Source organism: Anomalospiza imberbis, chromosome 5 (genome assembly GCF_031753505.1).
Source record: "Anomalospiza imberbis isolate Cuckoo-Finch-1a 21T00152 chromosome 5, ASM3175350v1, whole genome shotgun sequence".
NCBI lineage: Eukaryota > Metazoa > Chordata > Aves > Passeriformes > Viduidae > Anomalospiza > Anomalospiza imberbis.
The window spans coordinates 13,749,614-13,773,226 of record NC_089685.1 but is presented as its reverse complement, the minus strand read 5'-3'; the positions used below and the strand labels follow the sequence as shown (position 1 = coordinate 13,773,226).

At 40.3% G+C, this 23,613-nt stretch overlaps 1 protein-coding gene across 1 annotated transcript in view; it reads right to left on the bottom strand.

Moving 5' to 3' along the window:
• Positions 1-23,323, bottom strand: part of PRKAR2B (protein kinase cAMP-dependent type II regulatory subunit beta) — a 75,216-nt gene extending 51,893 nt beyond the window's left edge. Inside the window, exon 1 of the mRNA XM_068189680.1 lies at positions 22,799-23,323. Coding sequence (XP_068045781.1) covers positions 22,799-23,126 — 328 coding nt within the window. The 5' untranslated portion in view covers positions 23,127-23,323. The remainder of the gene's footprint in view (positions 1-22,798) is intronic.
• Positions 23,324-23,613: the final 290 nt, after the last annotated feature.

Here is a 23,613-nt window from a genome sequence, read left to right as displayed (position 1 = left end):
GAGGTTCTCACAGACCCACCTCTCAAGCCTCTCAAGGTCCCTCTGGATCCCTTCCCTCCAGTGGGACAGCACCACACAGCTCGGTGTTGTTGGCAAACGTGTCGAGGGTGGGCTCCATCCCTGTCACTGACAGAGGTGTTAAACAGCACCGACCCCTGAGGAACACCAGCCCTCGCTGCTCTCCTCTTGGACATGGAGCTGTTGATCACAACCCTTTGAATGCACCCAGCCATTATTATCTATCCATTCATTATCTACTGAGTAGTCAAATCCATGCCTCTCCAGTCTAGAGACAGGACAGTGTCAAATCAAGGTGGATGACATCAGTTGCTCTTTCCATATCCACCACTGCCATAACCCAGTTGCAGAAGGCCACCAAGTCGGTCACAAATTATTTGCCCTTAATGAAGCCATGTGGCTGTCACCAATCATCTCCTTACTTTCCATGTACCTTTGCATAGTTTCCAGAAGGATCTGCTCCATGATCTTGCCAGACACTGAGGTACAACTGACTAGCCTGTAGTTCCCCAGGTCTTCCTTTTTTTCTCCCCTTTTTAGAAAAGGGGCTTATGTTTTCCTTTTTCCAGTTAATGGAAACTGCATTGACTGCCATGACTTCTCAAATATGATGGATAGTGGCCTAGCCACTTCCTTGGACAGTTCCCTTGGAGTCCATGAATGCATCTCATCAGGTCCCATTAACCTGTGCACTTTCAGGTTCCTCTGAATATACTGAACTTGACCTCCTACAGCAGGAGGTTCTTCATTCTCCCAGTCCCTTCTGAGACTTGAAGTCTTCTGCAACTTGGGTGCTGTGGCTGGGGCATTTGCCAGCAAAGATTGAAGCAAAAAAATTGTTATGTACCTTGTCCTTCTTCATATACAGATAATCAGGTCTGCCATTTCCTTCTGGAGAAGGCCCACATTTTCCCTGGTTTTACTTTTATCATGAACATATCTATACAAGCTTTCCTTGCTACCCTTGACATTCCTGATCAGACTTCTTTCAGGGTTTTAGCTTTCCTAACCTGACTCCTGGCTACTCAGACAATCTCTCTATATTCTTCTCAGGTTATCTGTCCTTGCTTCCACCTGCTGTAGGCTTCTTTTTTGTGTTTGAGTTTGTCCAGGAGCTCTTTGTTCATCCATAGAGGCCTCCTAGCATTTTTATCTGATTTCCTCTTTGTTAGGATGCATCACTCCTGAGTTTGGAGGAGGTAATTCTTGAATATTAACCACCTTTCTCAGGCTTCTCTTCTCTCCAGGACTTTCTCCCATGGCACTCTATCAAGCAGATCCCTGAATAGGACAAAATCTGCTCTGCTGAAGTCCAGGGTATTGAGCTTGCCGTGCACCCTAATCACCACCCTGAGGATCTCCAACTCCACCACTTCATGGTCACTGCAGCCCAGGCTGCCCTGGAGATTCACATTCCCCACCAGATCCTACTTATTGGTGAGAACAAAGTCCTGCAGAGAACCTCTCCTTGTTGGCTCCCCTGTCTCATGGAGGAGTTACCATTAATGCATTCCAGGAATCTCCTGGATTGCTTTTGCTCCCTTGTGTTGTCTTTCCAGCAGATATTGGGGTGGATGAAGTGCCCCATGAACACCAGGAGTTCTGAATGTGAGAACACCCATAGAGGACCTCATGTGCTTCCTGGCCTGGCAGCTGTAGCAGTCCCCCACTACAAGGTCACCTGTCCCTGCCCTCCCTTTAATCCTGACCCACAGGCTCTCGGCTGGCTCCTCTTTGCCCCCAGACTTTCCTCCATGCATCCAGCTGGTCACTGGCATGAGGGAAACACCCTCCCCTCATCTCTCCTGCCTGCTCAAGAGCTGTGTCCTTCCATTCCAGCCCTCCAGTCCCAGCAGCCATCCCAGGACACAAGATCACAGCCCTGCAGGCGTGCGCAGGTCTCTGCCTCCTCTTGTTTATCCCCCATGCTGTGTGTGCTTCCACAGGGGCAGTGAAGCTGGGTCCCCACTGAAACCAACACTCTGGCTGGAGTTACTCTGCAAGTCGTTTATTTAACCTGTCAGAACACAGAACCTTGAAAGTGATGTAAATAGGTCTCTCCTACTTACATCAGTTAAAGAGGTTTCAGCTCTTATGAATAATTGATGCTGTATGTAATTACAAACATTGAAAATAAAAAAATTAAATGGCTGCCTGATATGTTAGACCAATGACCCAACACAGTGAAATGGACTGTCACACCTCATTGGGAATCAAATGCTGATCTTCTCTCACCCAAACAGCTTGATCAAGATTTTAAGCCTTTTTTTTCTTTTTTTAATTTTTACATCTGTTCTTTCAGATTAATGTCCCATGTTAAAGCAACAAAGTGAAGATGTTGATGAGTTTTTCTATCTTAAATATGTATCCTGTTACTTAGCATGTTTGCCCTTAGAAATTCATCTTCATTATTGTTTGTGACCAGTACACTTGGTCATTATCTGATTAAAAGTAATCAGTGATCTAGATAAGAGGAAACAAATATACAGAATTTACAGCAATATTTCTAATCTTCTGTAATACCACAGGGTAAAAAAGTTAATTTGTGTTAGAACTTGTCTACATACAAGCAGAAGATGTGTACATGTGTGAAAATCTTGGTTTGGAGCACTTGCTGCCCTCAATCCCGGATTACTCAGGATATGTGATGAAAAGTAGTAGTGTCAGAGACAATACCTTTTGAAAGCAAAACTGAGCCTAAAAATACAAATGGAATAAATGTATGAGGGAGGTCAGCCTTCCTAGGCCATGCCCTGGGCTACAAAGCCCCAGTCCTTCCCACACGGCTGAGACCCAAGACCTGCAGCCCTCCTTCAGCAAGGGGTCATCACCCCTATAGATTGTTTTTACTGAACTGCCTATTTCTGCCCTAGCAGAGTGGGTTGGTTTTTTTGTTTGTTAGGAGGATTTTTTTTTAATATGATCCCTACACCCAACATCATTTGCAGTAACATCCTGCTTTTCTAATTTATTACCATCTCCAAGGGATATTCTGCTATATAGCCAGAGCATAGCTTACAGTTGCTACCAAACCATCTGACACAAAATGTCAGTAATGCTTACCTTCTTACCATCTCTAAATGGCTTCTTTTCACTTGAAATTTCACAAGCTATTTTAAGAATATTGTGGTTATTTGCTTTCTAACACTGCTGCATAGGCATTTAGATCCATTTCATGTTCTTTTCTGCTTTCTAATTTTGCTGCCTGGAGCATATATACTAATGTATGCATGTTCCCTATCAGAACACAAAAACTGATCATTCTGCCAACGCTCTACCAGAAATGCCCAGATCAGCTGGGATTCTGTAAAGGGTCAAATTGGCATAATTGCTTCAGGTTCACCACCTCATAAAATACAAAATCAGTACCTGTCCTTGAAACAATATTTCTGTCAAACTGAAAAGTAGAGCCCTGAAGATTTTACATGAATGACTTGCTCTCCTGATTTCCTTCCCTTAGCCATTACATAACAGTGCGTTAGGTCCTTTGTTGGGGGGGAGGTGTTGGTTTGTTTGATCGGTTTATTTTTTACAAAATTTTGGACTATGTCTTTTGTCTCTTGACAAGATATATTTATTACAAAGGAATAACATTGCAATCTCACTGATGGAAGTGGGCTGGAGAAGATGTCAGTATTCTCTCTGAAGGAGTGCACCTTTGTGCAGAGTTTATAATTATCTCATCTATTTTATATCATTTGACAATGGTGAACATAACTGCTTTCTCCCATGCACATTCATACTACCCATGTTTAATCTAAAGCCTCAAAGCTTTTGAGACTCAGGTTTTCCTACTATTTTTCATGTTTTTGTCATTTTGCTATTAGGTTATTACAACAAATCCTACATGGGCAAACACCATTAAAACTTTCCAAAGCAAAGATTTTATACAAAGACTCTGCTTGGTTCCTAGGACTGCCTTGGCAAAAATGTGTGGTACAAAATACCTTGAGGAAGAAGTATATGAATATGTATAATCAGCAATCTGCATTGCCTGCTTATTCAATCCCTGGTGAAATCTAAGATTTTGGATTTGATGCATATTTTGAAGTTTGCATATTTTAAGAACATTACATACTTAAAGGGAGTTTCTCTTGCATTCACGATAATTCATTCCCAGCTATTCAGATCTAAAATAGACAATTTTGTTAGCTTTCAGATAATGAAGCAAAGCATATTTTCCACACTTGGTTTTAGAGACAGGCTGAGAGATGTACCTCATCAGAAAGCACAGTGACTGTAAAGAAAAAAATTTTAAAAGCCCAAACCCCAAGTGTTATTGCTTTAATATAATGAGAAGAATGGCTGTTTCAGAAAAAAAAAATTTAAAACCCTAACCAAACAAAATACATAGAAGCATCTAACTAGAAAAGCCATGGCCAAAAAGAGAAGCTCTTAAGAAATATCTTGTCCTCGCTCCTACCACATAAAAGAAGCTTGTGGGTGATACTGATGGCAGGATAGGGCTTCCTTAAATCCAGCACGCTGACCAGCAAAACACCTAACAGTCCACAGGCAGAGCCTACCACTCATTTCCTAGTCAGATGTTCCACTGGTTAGATTACAAAGAACATAATTCCCACATCAAACTGTCCAATGTCTGGCAGCCAACCAAACCAGTTAGTGAAACGACAAGAAAATGAACAAGTCCCAGTATCCTCACACCAGCTAGGAACACATCTACAGAAGTCACTTAACTTGGTGGCTCCCAAACCTTAGATCCCACAGGTCTGAGTGTGGCTTCTGAAAACAGGTTTGGGATGCTTCTGGGTTTTGTTTTTCTATTTCTAGTTAATGCCTGTACTCTTAGGCTACAGATCTGGACAACACCAGCAACAAAAGCCTGGGCTACAAAAAACTAGTGTAGAGATCTGAGAGTTTGATTCAAAGGCGGAAGAGAGAAGAGGGAAAAAACAAAATCCAAAATATTTCACCATTCCCTTCCCATGTACATGCAGTGCTACATTACTGCAAGCAGCTACTGGGGATTGCAGTGAAGCTGCTGGCCAAGCAGCCTTTGTGATTTGGCCTTTACAGTTCTCAGGGGCAAGTGAATGAAGCACAGCTGGTGCTGGCAGCTGCACTCACTTCAACACAGGCCTTGGGTACCATGGCAGTATCTGCTGTCATTTACCCTTGCACATGTGTGGGACAACATGAGTCCAAGGAGAAGGTGAGATACAGATTCAACTTGAATAATACAAGCATCTACCTCCCTTTCCAACATTCAGAACCACTATCCACATCTACAAGACTACTGATGATGCCCTAATTATAGAGAACCCAGGTGTGATTCAGGTTGACTTTAATCAATGTCTGTATGAGCCATGGAAGGGCACAGAGAAATCCACCAAAGAATCCCTGGTGACAGTGATACCTAAGTGACTCCACAAATCTTCACAGGCTTAATCTTGAGTTAGCTGCATGCTAGCCTGTTGACATTGCTTCAGCAGCAATGCAATCAGCTGCTGCGGAAGACTTGTGAGATCTCACAGAGCAACTGAAGGACTGCAAATAACAAGAAAAATCAATCAACAATGAGCTACTGTAACTTAAAACAGATTTTTGTTCTATTGATAAAGAACGACAAAAAGGAGCACCACATCAACATATCATGCTGCCAACAACAAACTGAGGACCTTACAAATGGCACTTCCGAAAATTAACAGCTAGCAGTTTTTCTCCCCTGAACTGGGCAGGTAAAGAATGGTGACAATTCGGGATAGCTACTTTCCAAGTGACCTGGCAGGACTTAGACCCATTCCCTTGTGATGACCCACTGTGATGGCTAGCAACTGAGCAAAGGGCAAACAGAGCATGGGCCTCATCTCCATGATCACACCATCCTGATCCTGAAATTCCCCCTCAAATGGTTAGCTCTCAGTTTTCGAACGTTACCCTCTTGTCACTCTCTCTCTTCTAACAAATGTAGGCATGCAGAACATGTTCCAACTCACAGCACAGTATGTTGCACAGCCCAGCTTCTGTCTCTTAGTCATGATACTTTTGTTGTATCATGATACATACATTTATTTATATGACCATGAGCAAACACAGACCCAAGCTGCTCCAAGTGACTGTCCCAGTGCCAAGAGGCAAACAGCAGCTAACATAGTACATATATGGTATAATGCCTTCATTTAGCATCTTTTTCCAGGCCTACACTCATATCAAACTGGTTTTTTTTTTCCACAGTAACAACTCAGAATATCCCCAGAACATTCCAGGACTATACCCTGACTTGGCGAGGAGATTTTTGTGCCCCAAAGGTGTAATTTGTGCATAATGATGCCAAATATTGCCACTTGAGCCCCTTTATGTATCTAGTCTTTATTCTCGAACTGCTTCCTACCTGTGCCTCAATTATGGAATCTTTGAGGGCAAACAACTCATTTTTTCAAGAGAATGGAGAGGTCAAAGAGATCCCACAGCTGAACAGACCTTATGGACATGTCTTTTCTGTCCTGATCAAATCAACTCATGCAAGTGACCTGAGGAGTGGCAAAGGAAACTACAGACACCAATTTATTTCAGTACCTTCTGCTGTGTTAATGGGAAACAGAGATTACTGGCAGCACCTGAACAACATTCCCTGAGAAAAGGGGTAGTCGAAGTACAGATACGAAGACGTATCTTCTATAATTTCTTCTCTTGATACTGCACTAACGTTAAAAGCACTCCACAATGTAAACTAAATCCCATTATGCCTTTCAGCTCCATTACTTGTGGATCACATTCAGAAATGTCTAGTAATGGCAAGTAGTGGACTTTTCAGCACTTCTCCATTTTGCTCAATAGTTTGGGCAGCACTTGAAAAGTTGCATCTCTTGTAAGTGAACTTCAGCATCACAGTCACTTTCACACCCATTTTGCTCTTTCCCTGGCTAGGGATGCTTGAGAACATTGCCCTGACTTCCTTCAGTAACTATCTGTGAGATTCCTAGCAGGAGCCAAACTTTCCATGACTCTTGATAGCAAAACTCTCCAACACGCTGATTAGTCATCAGGCAAACAAAAAATTCTTGGAATAAAATTATGGTCTTTCAAGAGAGGGCTTTAAAAAGAAAACAAAAACAAAATAATCATCCCCCCAAAACAAAAAAAAAAACAGACACAAAAAAAACCCAAAAAAACCACAAACACCCTACTATGCTTCCATATCAGATTCCATAGCAAAATTACATGTGATCATGACACCATTACCTGAAATACAGATACAACCAACCATAGCAAATGTCATGGGTCATGACCCAAAGATTCCTTTCCTGCAGGCCCATCCAAGAAGTCCAACACACATTTTCTATTTACACTTACCTACCTGGGAATGTGATCCAAGATTTGGGTACTGAACAGGAATATACAGAGCCAGAATAAAGGCAGACTAGCAGATGCAAATAATCTGGAATATTGCTCAGACTCTCTGCTTTGGGAAATGGCAGAAATGCTTTAATCTGTGCATGACAAAGTGCTACTTGTCCTGATAGTCTTCCCATAACCTACACTGCCTTTCAAGAAATTCTATTTCTTTTAGAGCAGGTAAACAGGAAATGTCCAGAGTGCATTAAAAAAGGAAAACAAAAAACTGCCTGACTGGGTACATGGCAGACTAGCAACCCACACCTCTGAAAAAAAATATGCCCTGCTTTCCAGGATATGCCATATTCCAAGGGCAAGCACTAAAAATTCTTCTCTTGAAGCCAAAACAATGTGAAAACAAGCATACTAAAAAGCAGACTGGCCTAGTGCTCTGGATAGTCAAGTGTCCACAAAGATACACTAGATTCTTCTTTAACTTACTGGAAGATGCATGCTTTACATTTAACCCTCAGCAGAAAAAAACCCAATCCATTTTTGTAAATTAAATTGGAATTTTCTAACATTTCTGTCTTGCTTTCTCAAAAAAAGAAAAAAAAATCCAAAACCCACACAGCCTGATTTAGGAAGTTTCTGAAATTAAAGGATACTCAATTCATAAATCAGGATAAATACTGCTTTTCAGTTACATTCCCAGCATTCACATTAAGTTACTACAAGAGAAGATGAGGAGACTAAAATTATTTTGGGCAAGGCAAAAAAAAAACCAAACAAAAAACTTTTTGTCCTAATAGTGGATTTTTAAAAAACCCCATAAAGTTATAAAAACGGACAACCTTTTTTTTAAAGAAAAGACAGTGACTTAAGACTAAAAATTTATTCACCCTTTATAGGCAGAGTCAATGCATGACCTTTATGTTAAATGTGACCTGAAGAGCACATGGTTGAAGGCAGGATTCTGTAATAGTTATATGGCAGAAACCCATACTAACAGCCACAAGTGCCTTTTGTATACACAATTTGGTAAATGACAAAATGAGTTAGGAATATCAAATAATGCAATCTCGGGCTTATTACACTTTTAAGGACAATCTTTGTAGCCTAAACAAATCATATAGGTCGCCTCTGTTTGCAAGGGCTTTGCTGATCGTTCAAGTATTCCTGCACTTTTCAATCAAAGATAAACCCATCATTTTCTGTATTTGGCCAAAAAAAAAAAAAAACAAAAAAAAAAAAAACCCACAATTGGGCCCTGGACTCTATGATACAGATTTTCTTTTAAGTATTGCAGACAAACAATGACACGTGAGCCCTTCACAATCCTTCACATACATACTGCTACAAGATCCTGGCAAGCTGGGAATGGCAAATATTCCATTTTGCCAATTTACAGGCACTAGTGCAAACTACTTAAAGGCACATGGCAAGTCTGCAACACACATGAACATTTAACCTAATCTGTCTTAACTCTCAGAGCCCTATTTTTAATTTGTGGATCATTCTTCTTCCTTAAAGGATAGTTATCAAGGGGCGGGATTAGAACAGACAAAAACTTAGCCTTCAGTCCAATTTCCTTTGTCTTGTGGATTTCATCCAGACCCACAGGTTATTAAAACAGATTTTTTCCCATAATTTTTAAGTATCTCGTATGACTGGTAGGATATGGGAAGTTACTCCCAGTTACTATACTACACCCTATAACATCATTTAAAAATGTTTTTATCACTAATTTGATGGACTACAAGAGCTTCATCAGGCCAGTCTATTAAAAACAGACAAGTATGTATTTCCTATAGCATACAGTTTCATAGACACGGTAGGTGTTCCTGTATCATGACCTTAAAATTTCTGTAAGTATTATAGATTACCACTATTCAGTTTTAAAGACATGAAAGTAATTCTGATAAACATGCCTCTTTCATTTGTTTCACACCTCCAGTTCAAAGCTCTCCTTTTTCCTTTTAAAACAAGAAGTTACTTAGAAATCAAACCACTTTCATAAAATATGCAGGATCTGACAACAGAAAACACAGTAATATGTATTAGCTTAGACATCAAAACTACTGATCACCAAAAGTACTTTTTTTAAAACTGAGAAGTATGATTAAAATTTCTTTTGATACAAACAGGAAAAGAGTGACAGTTTTGTATCCAGCGCCATGTTTCACCTCACATTCTCACTGGAATTTATGTAATTTTCCAAATAGAGACTACAAAACTTCAATCTTCTCTCCACTCCCTTAAGCACAATCAGTTATATGCATCTGATCCTCACTCTAGGAACACAGAACCCCATATCAAACAATAACTACACAGGAAGAAGTTATCCTTAGAAAACATTGCAACGGCTCAATCTCTAAAACACAGTTTGTGCAAGAAGGCATGAGGCTAGTTTTAGAGGGGGAAAAAATTACACCTAAAATGTACTGCATTAAAGGCTCTCGCTAAAAGGAAAGCTAAATTCATCCCTTCATCTGGAAAAAAAGTAGTTCTACAGCTCTATAAACTATTTTGTCCTGGAATGCAGAGCACAAGTTAAACAATGTCTGTTCCTAGCCAGAAGTAAATATAAAGTAGAGTTTCCAGAATAAATGTGTACATCTTATTGGCTTGGTCTTTATATTTTTAAAGCAGCACATGTGTTTCTACTCTGACCTTTGTACATTTTCCAAATGAAAACAAAACAAAATCATCTAAGCAATATATCTAAGTATTTTCAGCAATAACCAGGCTCCTGTTACTTTCTGAGCATCAGTCACAGTCAGGTAACTCCTCCAAGTGTCACAGCAATTACATTTCTATTCTTGATATTTAGAAAGAAAGAGTGCTGTTCCACGGAACCTCATCTGTCAATTTTAAATTGGTTTCAGCAGAAGCCATTCAAACACTGGAAACAAGCATGGGCAATTTCATTTTGCAAGTGAAACACAAACTCCTTAACAAAAGAAAAAAACTGAACTTGCTCTACCATTTTCAATTGAATTTAACAATGAGAAAAGCCTCAAAGAAAATAAGTTTCTAATAATATGTGAAAAACAGAATCTGATACCGAACTAGTACCTACCATGAAGGACAGGTCACATGAATTCAGTCTTGGCCTGCCAGCTGATCAGCACTAGACTTCCCCAATATCGGTACCAGATGGCTCTGAACCAGACACTCAGGGGCTTCCTCCACCTGAACACTGTAGTGCACCTTTAGGAATCCACTGCTTCCAGAATCAGACCCAGCTTTGCAAGGGTACAAATACACACTCCGTGCCATATAGCCACTGCCTCTTTCAGGCCATCAAGCTGGATTGTTTTCACCCCAGCTGAACTGAACCCTTATGTCCTGGCTTAGGGCAAATTTGGGAGGAAACTCCAAATGGGGTCCCTCAAGAAAGCAAAGTCAAGCCCTTCCCCCTACCGGCTCAGGAAAATATTTCCTTGGAGAAAAGTGGAAAAAAACTCTTTATTTAACAAGCAAAGCATTTGCAAGCATAAAAAATGAATAATATTACACAATAAAACCTCTCGCTGTTCTGAGGAGATGGCAAACTCAGAAAGTCCTTTCCTGGGCTGCAGCTGGGCTCACTCACCCTTTTATCAGCCCCTCCTGAGCTGGAAATGCCACGGCCCAGGCCCGGGTGGGCCACGGGCGTGAGCTCCCGGAGCTCTTCTGGGCGTTCAGTCCAGAGCAGGTTTGAACAGTTCCAAGAAAAAGAAAAGCCACTGTCCAGGGAACTTCTCAGCCTCAGCTAGCTAAAACCTAACGAAAAGCAAAGGAGAGCTCTGTCCCGCTGTCTGTCCGTGCTGCAGGCAGCACAGCCCAGGAGCAGGAATGTGGCGGAGTGAGTGCAGTTCCTGAAAACAAACTGCGCGCTTCTTTTTCCCCCGCCTTGCCCTCAGAACCAGCCTTACAGGTGCAGAACTTAATATCCAGCATAAACAGAGACAACTGGGGATACAAACGTCATAAAGTCACCCCACGACACCAGACCGACCAGTGCTGGAATAAATTCACACTATGATTTAAAAAAACAAAGAAGGCTCGTGCCAGTTTGTATGTTCAGAGCTGTGTAGCCAGTGTTATTAGGTCTTCACAAGCACCTGTACAGTAACTTCAGCAAATTAAACACCAAAACATCAAAAACAAAAGAAAGAGACTCACTGAAAAGGACATTGCAATAGATGTCAAAGGTGAGACATCAGATGGCAACATACTGACCACAACCACAAATAATAACTGCTTTCTCAGAAGCTAAACACATCTTAGCAAGCACAGGAAACTCTGGGCTCATAAGAACAAAAATAGTTCTGTTTAATGGTTAAATTACCCCATGGCAGTGGAATGATGCCCTGCTTGTGCCGTGCCAGAGGGGCCTCTAGCAGTGCCCGCTGGGACAGATTCCTTCTGAGGGCTGGGACCAGGGGCCAGCTCCCAGAAAAGGGACCTTGGGTCTGTCACCTCCAAGCTAGAAGAGGCAATAATTTGCCTGCTTTATTAGGAAGAAGCACTAATACTCTCCTTAACCTGTAGGATTTAAGGATGTCTTTCTGAAGCCCATTAGCGTGTTTAGTTTTGATTCTGTCAAGGATCCAGATGCTATAGTGGCAGAATTCTTGCAGAACAGAGTTAGACCTAAAAACATTTTTCCTACATGAACAAGCATATTTCAGTAAGCACCCAATGAGGTACAAGCTGACACCAACATGACTACAATGATCTGGATCAGGAGTACTTGTTTTCCTCTTCTGAAAGGTCTACACATGCACCTGACATCAGTTCAGTCAGATGGTTTTATATTATCTGGTGTTACATCTAAGAAGACAGTGAGTGTCATGCTACAATTGTAAATTGTAATCTGCCTCCTTTCAACTGAGAAGGGTGATCACACACATTTCTGTGATTTATCTCCCATTACTCTCAAACAGAACTGCAAATAATACTTTTATCTCAAAACAAGGGAAATGGATCTTAGCCCCTGATTGAGCTTCTGGATAAAGACTAGACCAAGCAACCTTCTTAATTTCACATACTAAAAAAGGCAAAAGAAGGAAAACAAAATGCTTGATATCCTCTAACAGCAACAAAAGATGAAATTTTTCTTACTATCTCCTACTACCATTTGTTTCTTTTCATTGTTTGTTGGTTTTTTGGTTTTTGTTTTTTTATTTCAGTCCATGAGAAAGATCCTTCAGCCAGAAAAAAGGCTGAGATGGAAGAAGTAGGTTGCAACACAGTGCTGTACTTTTGTGCTCCATGTAACCTTCCCAGGAAAACTCTCTTTGGTGGAAATGGATCAATGACATCCAATTTTGGCAGTAGCAAGAAACTCTGGTCTTTTTAGCAGTATTTACAGAAGCTCTTGTTGAGAAACACCTCAAATTTCCAAAAACAAAGTCAGAGAAGAGGACATATTTGCATGGAAAGCATAGCTTTATCTTCCAAGCTCAAACTGTTCTTTCATTAGATTTTCCCAAGACTTCCAAGTCTCCCTATACCTCCCAAACCCTGCATCTGTGCTTAATGAAATAATTTGAATGATGGACTTGAAGAAAGTATGACATTGTTCTTCTTTTTGCATTTTTGAGGCCATAAACTGAAGTAATTACAGATGAGCCATGTTCATATGACAATATATTCCAGATAGACAGCAAATTAGGGTGCACTTAAATCAGTGACTCCATTTTATTCCTGATACTAAGAAGGCAAAACCAGAAGAACAAATTACTTCTTTTTGCAAGGTGCATAATGGAAATTAATCTACATCTACTCCCACCTCAACTGCCAGCAGCAGCTACATTTCAATAGAAGGGGAAAACTGACAGATTAGCAAGGGAGACATGCAGAAAAATACTGCAGATAAATTTTTTAACACGAATTGAAGTCAGTAGTATCTAAGAATAAATAACCATCTATCTTCTTTCAAACCAATTTTTCATATGTGCATTAGGCATTAAACAATATTTCCTGTAGGCTGAAGCAACAGGAAGGAAGGCAGGCTATTAACTTTGTATTTAAAATACCTCACAGCTGCTTAAATATTGTAGTGGTGAAGGCTAGGTCAAAGTTTCTCATGATTAGACTACCTATTAAAAACCAGTAGAGAGAGAGAAATTATTAGCTAAAAGATGGGTTTTAGAGAAAGATGTCTGAATGTTACTCAAAGTTATTGAACAAAATGGCTGGAAAGAAAAAGCATTATGTGTTCAGAACTGAAAAATAAAAACTCCAAAAATAGAACTAAAGCGAAAATGATGACTGGGTCTAGTACTAAAGAGACTAATGAAGAAACAGATCAATAAAGCTACCGGATCCTCACTCCTCAATTTCAGTAAAAATGAGGCATAACTGGGGACAAAAAAAAAAATAAACCTCTCCCTCTGTTTTTAATATCATCAATTATTAAGAATATACAACTTTCAAAACTCATTCATGATGAAAAAATGGGTTTATTACAATGGTAGAAAATATTTTGTTTGAAGTCTTAATAAAATTTTGATAGTTGTCTACAGCACATATTGTAATTGTTTCTGACTGCAAGTGTGATAAGTATCACAAACGTTGTTTTGGGAAGAGAACAAGAAATCTCAAGACAATTCCAGCCCTCTATTAGACAGTCTTTTTGTCATATTAACCACTGTTAAGAACAGTAGGAATACTTAAACATATTTATTAGATTTTAGACATTAATTTCCAAGATATTAAATAGCAAAAATTCTTGCTCAACACTTGTTTCAAGGACTTGTGGTATTAGTCTGCACTTTTTAGCAAAGGCAATTACTGGCCCAAAGATGGAGTTCTTCAGCATCAATGAAAAGTGTGACAGCTTCAGAGAGAGGATCTAAAAGGGAACAATTGCAGTGGTAAAAATAATGGGAAACAAATTCAGGGGTAAAAATAATGGCAAACAAACCAGATCAGTACAGTGACCATATATATATTCATATGTGAGGTCATCCAAAAAAGGCCACAGCAAAGCTGTCATGGACAGCTTGAGTCCAAGTTAACCCATATCCTGCAACAGTTAGAAATCTCTTACAACCCATGGCATTGAATTTTGGTTTTCAGAATGGGAAATTACACCAAGAATTTCAGCCTGTGTGCTTGGGCAGGCAAGTCTGAATGCTTATGCTTGGTTCCAGCTTGTATACATCCCAACCAAGAATTCAGTACATCTTTTATTTATAGTCTACACTGAGGCTTTGCAAGGAATGTTTTCTTTCCAGTGTTGGGCAAGGATTTCTTTTCTTGCTATCTGGTATGCTTTACCATGGACATTTCTGCTAAAAAGGTATAATATGAAAACACTACCACTATTTATAAAAACATGTTTGACATCTACATCACAGGGATTTAGAAGGAATTGACTCTGTTATAAAAATCTTTATACAAGATGGATGGTATCTGGAACGACTGAGCAGGAAAGATCATGTTACTTCTCCTTTCAAAATCTATTTTATACAGCAATTTTCTAGACCATCCATTCAGGAAGTCTTCATAATATTTACTAATTGTTCCTTTTAGCTCAGCTTTACAGAAACCACTTCAGTCACTAACTGAAACTGTATGTGTAAGACAGCTATTCTCATTATCAGCCTTTACCTGTTCAAGCTTACAGCTTCAAGTTCTTGACCTGATGATTTTTTCTTAATCTCATTAAGCAATTTAAGAGTCAAACACAGAAGTGAAAAACACTTTCTGTTGTTACAGCATGCTTTTTACAACTCTACCTTCCATTATACAGAGTGCTATAGCACAATAAGGCAAGGCTGATTAAATTAAAATGTGGATCTTTTTTATTGTTCTATTCTTTATAATGCCCTTATTTTATCTATGGTCCACAAATTACTTTTCTGAGCAGCAATGCTAAAAGGATGCCGTTTATGGAAAGGATGGCAAACTGCCATATGACTGTTGTACAGTTCATTCTGAAGATACTTTGTACCTACAATCTGCATTTTACTTCTATGCACTTCAGGCACCCTTGCTTGTCTCCATCCCCCTTCATTTCAGACCTCCCACATTTTTGTATGACATGGTATCACTGGAAATGCTGAATGAGGCACTAGACATTTGATTACCATCACCTTTTTGATGTAACCCCAAAACTGTGTGTCTTCTGGGTTACTGGCTGCATTGATATAAATCTGGATTTGTGTATTACACTGCCTAGAAACTGCAAATAGAAATTCTCTGTGAGTACTTCTGCTATTTTTATCACTAAGTGCACAAAAAATTGAAACAGAGCTCCTCATATATTTTAATGAAAAACCAAATTGACAAACATGATGCTTTTCTACAAGGAAAAGTGTAACAACGCCAGTCAATTAGAAATGTAAAAAAATAAAGATAAAACAAAGCACACTCAAAGCCAAATTTCACACTCTTCAACAAAGTCCTGTTTAGTACTATGAGTGCAAACTGATCTACAGACCAAAAAATGTATTCCATAAAGAAAAAGATTAAATAAACCCAAGTTTGTAATTACTTGTCATGATCAAAACATTCTGTTCCATGCAGCAAATGGGTGATCATTCCTAACCAGCATGAGGAAGGGTTAGCCTAAAAGGTTTCCCTGAAAGGATAAGGGGTTTCAGTTTAAAACCCCAATATAAAGCTATCTAGACTTACCAGTATCATCATCCAATGTCCCAAAGAAAAGGGGAAAAAACGTGTATTTTTCCTTTAGAAGTCTCATAAGAATACTTTCAAACAGTACCCTAATTGATGGATGTTTATGGCAATATCTACTTATAGACAAGCTTATTTCTTTTGACAGGTTTATCTAGCATGTAGTAATTAATGTATACACAGAGTTCATCTTTTATGCACCCATGTCCATAAAACAAGCAACAATATCAAACAGACTGTGTGATAAATGTATCATCCCCAGTAAAATCACCTCTTCTTCTTCCAATTTATGTATGTCAAGACCTATTTCAGAAGCAGAGAACACTGAGCCATTTTTAATGGCTCTTTTTCTCAAACTCTTCTCCCTCCTTCATTCACTTTTTAAAAATTGCTAACCTTTTTAAAGCACAGAACTTCTGGATAATTACATTCACTTGAAGCTCATAATAGGAGTTCAAACCTAGGTTGGTAATAGTTACACTACAGCGTGACTTTAAGGCATTTCCATTAAAATAACAGTTGATGAAATAACCACTGTGACTTGTATCAAGCATTAAAAGTAGGGACATTTCACCCTGTCTGTTATGTACTGTTCAGCATTTCATTTCTTCATCAGCAACATCTTGGCTCTCTTAGCCATGGAGATGGCCGCTGTACCCATGTGCCTGTTGACCTTCTTCATAACGACCACTACTATTATTTTTTAAAACAGAAAATGGTTGAAACCAATCTGGATCCTCCATAAAAAACCTGAGTTGAAACTTTCATTAAAATGCAAGTGTTACAAGGCTCCAGACATGGTAATATGAGAGATGACCATGTCAAAACATTTAATAGATCTCTCAGCATCAGATGACCAAATTCACATTCATACAATGAATTGACCACTGATTTAAGTTATGCTCACATTTATGCTCTTCTGAAATGTATTTATAAGCTAAACAGAATTTTAGTAGAAAATTCAGGACATAAATTTGGGACAGCAGGGCTATACTTGGGTAGAAAAATAAGGGCGGAGAATTTCATGTGCTTTCTCACAAGTGCTGTCTATTCTTTTATCTTTCTCCCCTTACCTCAGTTCTGTATCTCCCCCTTCCTCTTGTTTTTACCTTTGTATTTTCCTTATCGCACGCTGACTCCTTTTCTTCCTCCATATCCTGCCTTCTTGTTTCTTTCATCACTGTCCCAACAAATAAAATTTCCCAATCTAGAGGTCATCTTTGATATTTGAAAACCAGAAGTGCAGCAGCAGCCTGTACCTTGACTAATCTGTACCTTGTGACCTAAATGTGTGATTTCCAAACCATATGTTCCAGATTTACAGGAGCAGCTAAGGCCAGTAAGTCTGAAGAGATTTGACTGTTTAGGTACATTTCACGCAGACTGAGGGAACTGGACAGAACCAGAGAACATAATGCGATACTTTTACATAACAGACTTGGGATATGAGATATACAGGTATTAAACCAAGCTTAACTTCCTGACAGATGCACAAAACACCTCTGTGCAGGTTACAAGCACTGGGTCATTGTGCTGTAGGAGTACTTTCTAAAAACATGCACCCTCTTAATGTCCAGAGATTCATCTTTATTCTCTTCACCAAGCAGGGAAATAAATAATTTTTTTACATTCACCTTAACACATAAACAGGAATAAACATAGGGAACAAAAAAATATAAGGTTTCTTTGGGAAACTGAAATGAAGTCAGCAAGTGAAACATTATTCCTAGAGAGTTCCTGAGGAAGCAAGTTTTCCTTTGAAACAGACATGATACAAGCAAGAAATTGAGCATTGCTGTGCAAATGTTAGTACTGACATTGCTTATAGGTTATAATTCATAATGCAATCACTACAAACCCATGCCAGCAAAATTTTATGTCTTCCTATACATCCTGAATTAATGCTGTTCTCTTTTTCCAAGCTGAACCGTCAGCCAAAATTATCTCCACATTGTTGCTTTAGCAAAAAAGAAGCTGAAGACAAATTCAAATATTTTTGGTATAGTTCTACTATCTTTCTGTCCATAGGTCTTTGGAATTTTCTCCTGCTTCTCTTCAATATGCTTTAATAAACTTCAACAAAATATTAGCCAGCAGAGATACTTCCACTCATGCATGCTTAATTTTGAGCAGGGATGCATAAATACTTTTGAGTGGAGGCTGCTATCATTTCAACTAAATTATTAATATAAACATTTTTATTTTTTTAAAAATGGTTGTGTCAAAAGTATTCCTTTCATTTACAGTCTCAAGTAGACACATGTCTGAAAGGCAGTCATAATCCTACAAACAAACATTACTAAATGGTACATATTATAACTTCACATTTCTAGTCACTTATAATTTTGTCAAACTATGTTTTTTGATGACAAATCTCTCAACTTGAATAAAACACCCGTGTCAGATTAAGGAATTAAAAAAAACCCAAACAAACCACAAACAACTGCCAACTTGCTTGGGTTTGCTCTCTAAACTAACTGTTAGCAGAAAGAAAATATTTTTGTTTGCTCCTGTCAAAATTACTGGAAATTATTATTTCAATTTTTTTTTTCAAGATGTACAGCAAGGATAGAAAGCTTTATGGTTTTGTGACTGTGTACACTAATAGAGAATAGCAGCCAGTAGCCAACCCCTGACCAAGGCCCACTGGACCAGCAAGGCACCAAATTCTTGCAGCTGGAATTCTTTTCCCTTACAGAATCAATCTTCTTCCCAAACACCCACCCTGAACACTTAATTTACACGTTACTCTCTGAATGACAGCAGGCATAGTCTAGGAAATTGCAAGGAGATATGGCCCAAAGCCTTGCCAAGGAGTGCTCCACCAATGCCATGCTCCCAAGGACTGGTCTGTGGCTGGAAACTTGGCTCTTCTAAATTGCATTCACCCCAGCCTGGGTCCAATTGGGTTTGTCCTTATAACCATACAAATAATGCTTTCTTTCTTTCTTTCTGTATTTCAAAAGAGTGACCATGGAAATTACTAAAACTTCATTTCTAAGTTTGGCTAAGTACGTATCAGATAGTAGTGATTTCAGCCACTATCCATCATACCACAGATTTTAGTTTGAATATACACATTTATAAGAAAATCACATGCTTTTTCATACAGCCCCCGATTTATGGATATCCACTACAACTTGTATGTATTTTTATATTGCTCCCTTGTCCTTACTGACCCCTTCCACTGCTCTAATCTACCCATTACATACACATGACACAAATGTAGTTGTAGCAAAGTTTTTTTCTGGTTTCTACAATTTACCTATTATTTCAAAATTTCTATGAACAGTACATCTGTGAGCACTTCAGACTGAATAAATGAACTAAAATAAAGATATGCCTTTAAAATTAGTATCCTAAGGTAGAATATGTATGTTTTTCCTAAACAGTGATCTCATATTATTTAAGCACAATCAGTGGGTTAAGCTGAGATATAGACTTGCATTTTCAAGCTCAAGTTTTCAAAGAAGGAACCCAAAGCAACCAACACACCTACAGAAGCACATGGGGGGAGGAGAGGGACAGCTGTAGTATTTTCCTGTTAAAATACACCACTATCTGAAAAAGATACCAAAACAAACTGAAGTAAAACAAAACAAAAGAAAAATAAACAGAGGCTATGTTGTGCCAAATGATACATACAGCACTATAATTTTTGACTTTAAAGAACAGCAATTTTACCTCGAAAAAACTCTTCTACTAATTCATATTAAGGCTAGATGAAATACAAATTTTTATCTATGGCAAATATTTTAAAACAACTGTTACAAATTACATAGGTTATTGCCCATCAAAATAAGTTGCAAATCAACACGTAAGTGGTAAAGTCAGAAGAAAAGTATAGTCACTGTAAAAAGAACAAATAATTTAATGAGAATTTTCAAATTTTGCAGACACAATATAAAAAATCTTAATATCCACTTCAGACCTGCTAAAAGTTAGACAAATTTTCTAAAACAGGACTCATTTTTATGTATATTTCCTATTCAATTTAGTGTCTGCTATTTGTTTGAGTAGGAATTAGTTATTGTAACTGATTAATGCCAATACACCCATGTAGAACAATTAAATATTAAAAAAAAACCAAACAAATGAATCAACTAGAAAACCTGAAAAACATTCCCAAATTAAACCATGTGTTCCAAAGAGGATAATCTAAATGTTCTGAACATAAAGAATGTCATTTCTGAGGTCACCTTAACTCAGGTGCCAATTCAAAACCGTAACACCAATACAACAAAGTTCTCCCTCCAGACAAGGTAGCTGCTTTTACCTTTATGTGATTTCTGCAGCAGAGATCTGAATAGAGTTTAATTCAAGGTTCACATATAACTCTTAATCCTGAGTACTGGGTTTTTTTCTTTTTAACACAGCTTATGCCTCAGCTCATCATTTCTGAAACAGGATAATGCTCATGTACCTTCCAAAATACATTTCAAGGACAAAACTAATATTGACAAAGAGTTCAACTGCAGCGCTTGTAGGCATTTAGAGACATTTGGTAGGGGAAAAAAATAGGTTTGGAGCATTTACAGTGAGAGCTCAACAATGCTCTGGTTGAATTAATTAAGGAATACTGTCAGTTTGATATTTCAAATGTACGGCTTTAGAAAAGGAAAGATACCACCGCCTGGTCTGACCTCCTTCACAGAGGTTTTCATTTTATATTTGCTTATCAACTTTTCAAATTTATTGCCCTCTCCTAAGGATACAAACAGGACATATTTGCTATACAGAAGAAGTCTAATAATTTGTAAAGGCAAAAATAATTTAAAACTTTCCCCCAAACTTCAGTTCTTAAGAAATGCTACTTCTAGAAACAGAAATCAAAAGTATAGAAGAAACATGCTTTTAAATTGGTATCTAAACCCATTAAACAAATATTTGACTACAAGCCTGTATGCCTCCAGTTATTAACAAATGGCTGAGTGGATGCATTGTTATGTTACCTTAGAAGAATGTATTCAGGGCAGACTTAAAATTTGAATTTAGAATACACACTCCTGCACAATGTACACATACACAAGCACACTATTAGTAATCATTTACCATGAGTTACTTCTTATTAACCTTCACATGGCTTCGCAATATTTTCATTTTCTGTTTCTTTTAATAAATAATTATTTGAACAGACAGAATTTACAAACCATAATACAATTAAACGGTCAAAATATATTAGGCTTTAAAATGTGGTATTTTAAAGGGCTTTTGTCAAACAAGTAAATCAGTTAGTCTAAATAAGAGACTCTAGCATGTCCCTTAATGGGAATATTGACAATAACAGCTTTTTCTCTTCACAATCACAACAAAAAGACTGTCAAAAGAATCTTGATTACTGATATTCATTCGAAAAGCTTAGAAAGCTTCTTAGAGCACCCTGTAAAGTTACAGGTATGTAACACATACATATTAATAAATAAAACTACTTTTCTGCACTTCTCTCCATACAACATTCCACTTTCCCATTTACCAATGAGATTGTTTAGTGTTAGAATAATTAATGTTTGAAAGACCACATCTAGTATGAGTGAAATAAGATAATAGTTTTTTTCTTCCACATTATGACCATTTCAGTTTTCAAAGACAGCAAATTTTCAAATTTCTACTAATCTCACATAATCAGCATTACAGTTTCAAATTGCCACATAAATCTGCAGATTCAATCTGTCAATTCTGATTGACAGATTCAATTTCTCATTAAATACATGTGGGTATAGCTGCAAAGAATAGATGAAAAGAATGGCGACTGTCCTATGGGGTAACACAAAGCATTTTGAAAACTTACCCACTTCTTAAACGCCTACTTGTTTATCTGCATTTCCTGATGAAACACACATAACACATCATTTCAAAACCTTCACTGAAATTCAACTAGCAAACAACTGCCTTCCTTACTCTGCTATGTAAATCTACCTCCAGCACGACTGGGAGGGATGACTTCTTTGATGATCTGATGAGATACACTTCAAGCTATCCTCAAAAAAATAAGATAAAGATGCTTGGATGCTTTCCTCTTCTCCGTCTAACCTTATTGACTGACCCTTCAGTCAGCCTGCTCATGACACAAAGACAACGCACTGTGCATCCTTCAGAGGCAGCTCCTACCCGTCCCATAACCCACACCAGCAGATGGATTGACACAGTTTCTAAATAAAACCTGCCAGCCACACAAAGATAAGGTGCCATTAGCTGCGTGTAGATCGGTGTTACCTTCAAACACAAAGATACTGCAAATGTTCTTTACTGTCACAGCAACACTTGTTCCACAGGCCCTTCTAAATGCAGAAAATTTCACTCTGGCTTTCAGAAAGAAATTATGTTTTAAATTGTGCTCTACTCTCTAGAACACATCTACGCAAAACGCTTAATCAAGCGCGTGAATACAGTAACATGCCCGTGAGAGGTGTTTTCTAAGGTAGACATGCCCTTGCACTAATTACGGAATGCAGATCTGCTCCTATAGAAAGCAAACGTATAGATCGATCTTCGCTAGACTATTACAGGCTCATACGCTACAAGCGATGCAGCTGGTGATACCTGTACGCCAAACACCAGCACCGCGAACACCAGGGGAAAGCCCGGGAGGTTGAAGTTTGCCGCGGGATACGGGAAACCTCCCGCGGGCTCCGCTGTTTGGCGTCAGCGCAGGCGGTCTCTGCCCGCGGTGCCGCCGCTGCCCGTGTCCGCGCTCCGAGGCCGGCGCGCTCCCGCCGCGCCCGCGACCCCCCGTGCCCCGCACCCCGCGGGCGGCCCGGGCCGGGGCCCCCATCGCCGCCGGCCGCGCACCTGAGCCCGGCGGCCGCGGGAGCCCCACCGCGGGCCCGGCGAGGCGGGGGAGCCTTACCCGGGAACTGCTGCGGCGGCGGCGGCGGCGGCGGCTGCTCGTCCTCGCCGCTCTCGGAGTCGGTCTGCATGGGCTCCTCGGCGAAGTTGACCCCGCGGGCGTCGGGGGGGCCCCGGCGCGGCGGCTGAGTGCCCCTGTCATGGCCGGTGCCCGCTTTGCGGCCGCTCGGCTCCTTCTCCGCCGCCGCCTTGGCCGTCGCCGCCTCCTCCTTGAGGCGCCCGAAGTACTGGAGGGCAAACTCCAGCAGGTCCCCGGGCTGGCTCCGCAGCACCTCTACCGTGAAGCCCTGCAGCAGCTCCGTCAGCCCCGCCGGGATGGAGATGCTCATGCCGGGGCCGGCCGGGGGGGCGCAGCCCGGCCAGGAAGGGGGAGGGTGAGGGGAAGGGGAGAGGAGAAGGAGGAGAAGGAGGAGGAGGAGAAGGGGGGGGAGAGCCCAGGGCCGGGGGTCGGCGGCCCGGGGGACGAGGCGCGCCCGGCAGATCGCCCGTGGGCAGCGGGAAGGGGCGGGCGGCGGCGCAGGTGGGAGCGGGCGGGGGGCGGGCCCGCGGGGGGCAGCGGCTCTGGCTGCCTCGGCGGCGGCGCCTCCTCCCCCCGCGCCGGGGGAACCTCGGCACATGTGACCCGGGAAACCATGACAACCTCCCGCCGGGGACTGCGGCCGCCGCGCCCCGCCCGCCTCAGCGCGGGAGCCGGCGGGGCGGCGCGGAGGGGACAGCGGGCAGGGCAGGGCATCGCCTCACATCTCTGCCCCCCGCACGGGCTGCCCTGCCGGGGCACGGCCACGCCGGGCACCGCGGCCCCCGCCGCCCCCGGGC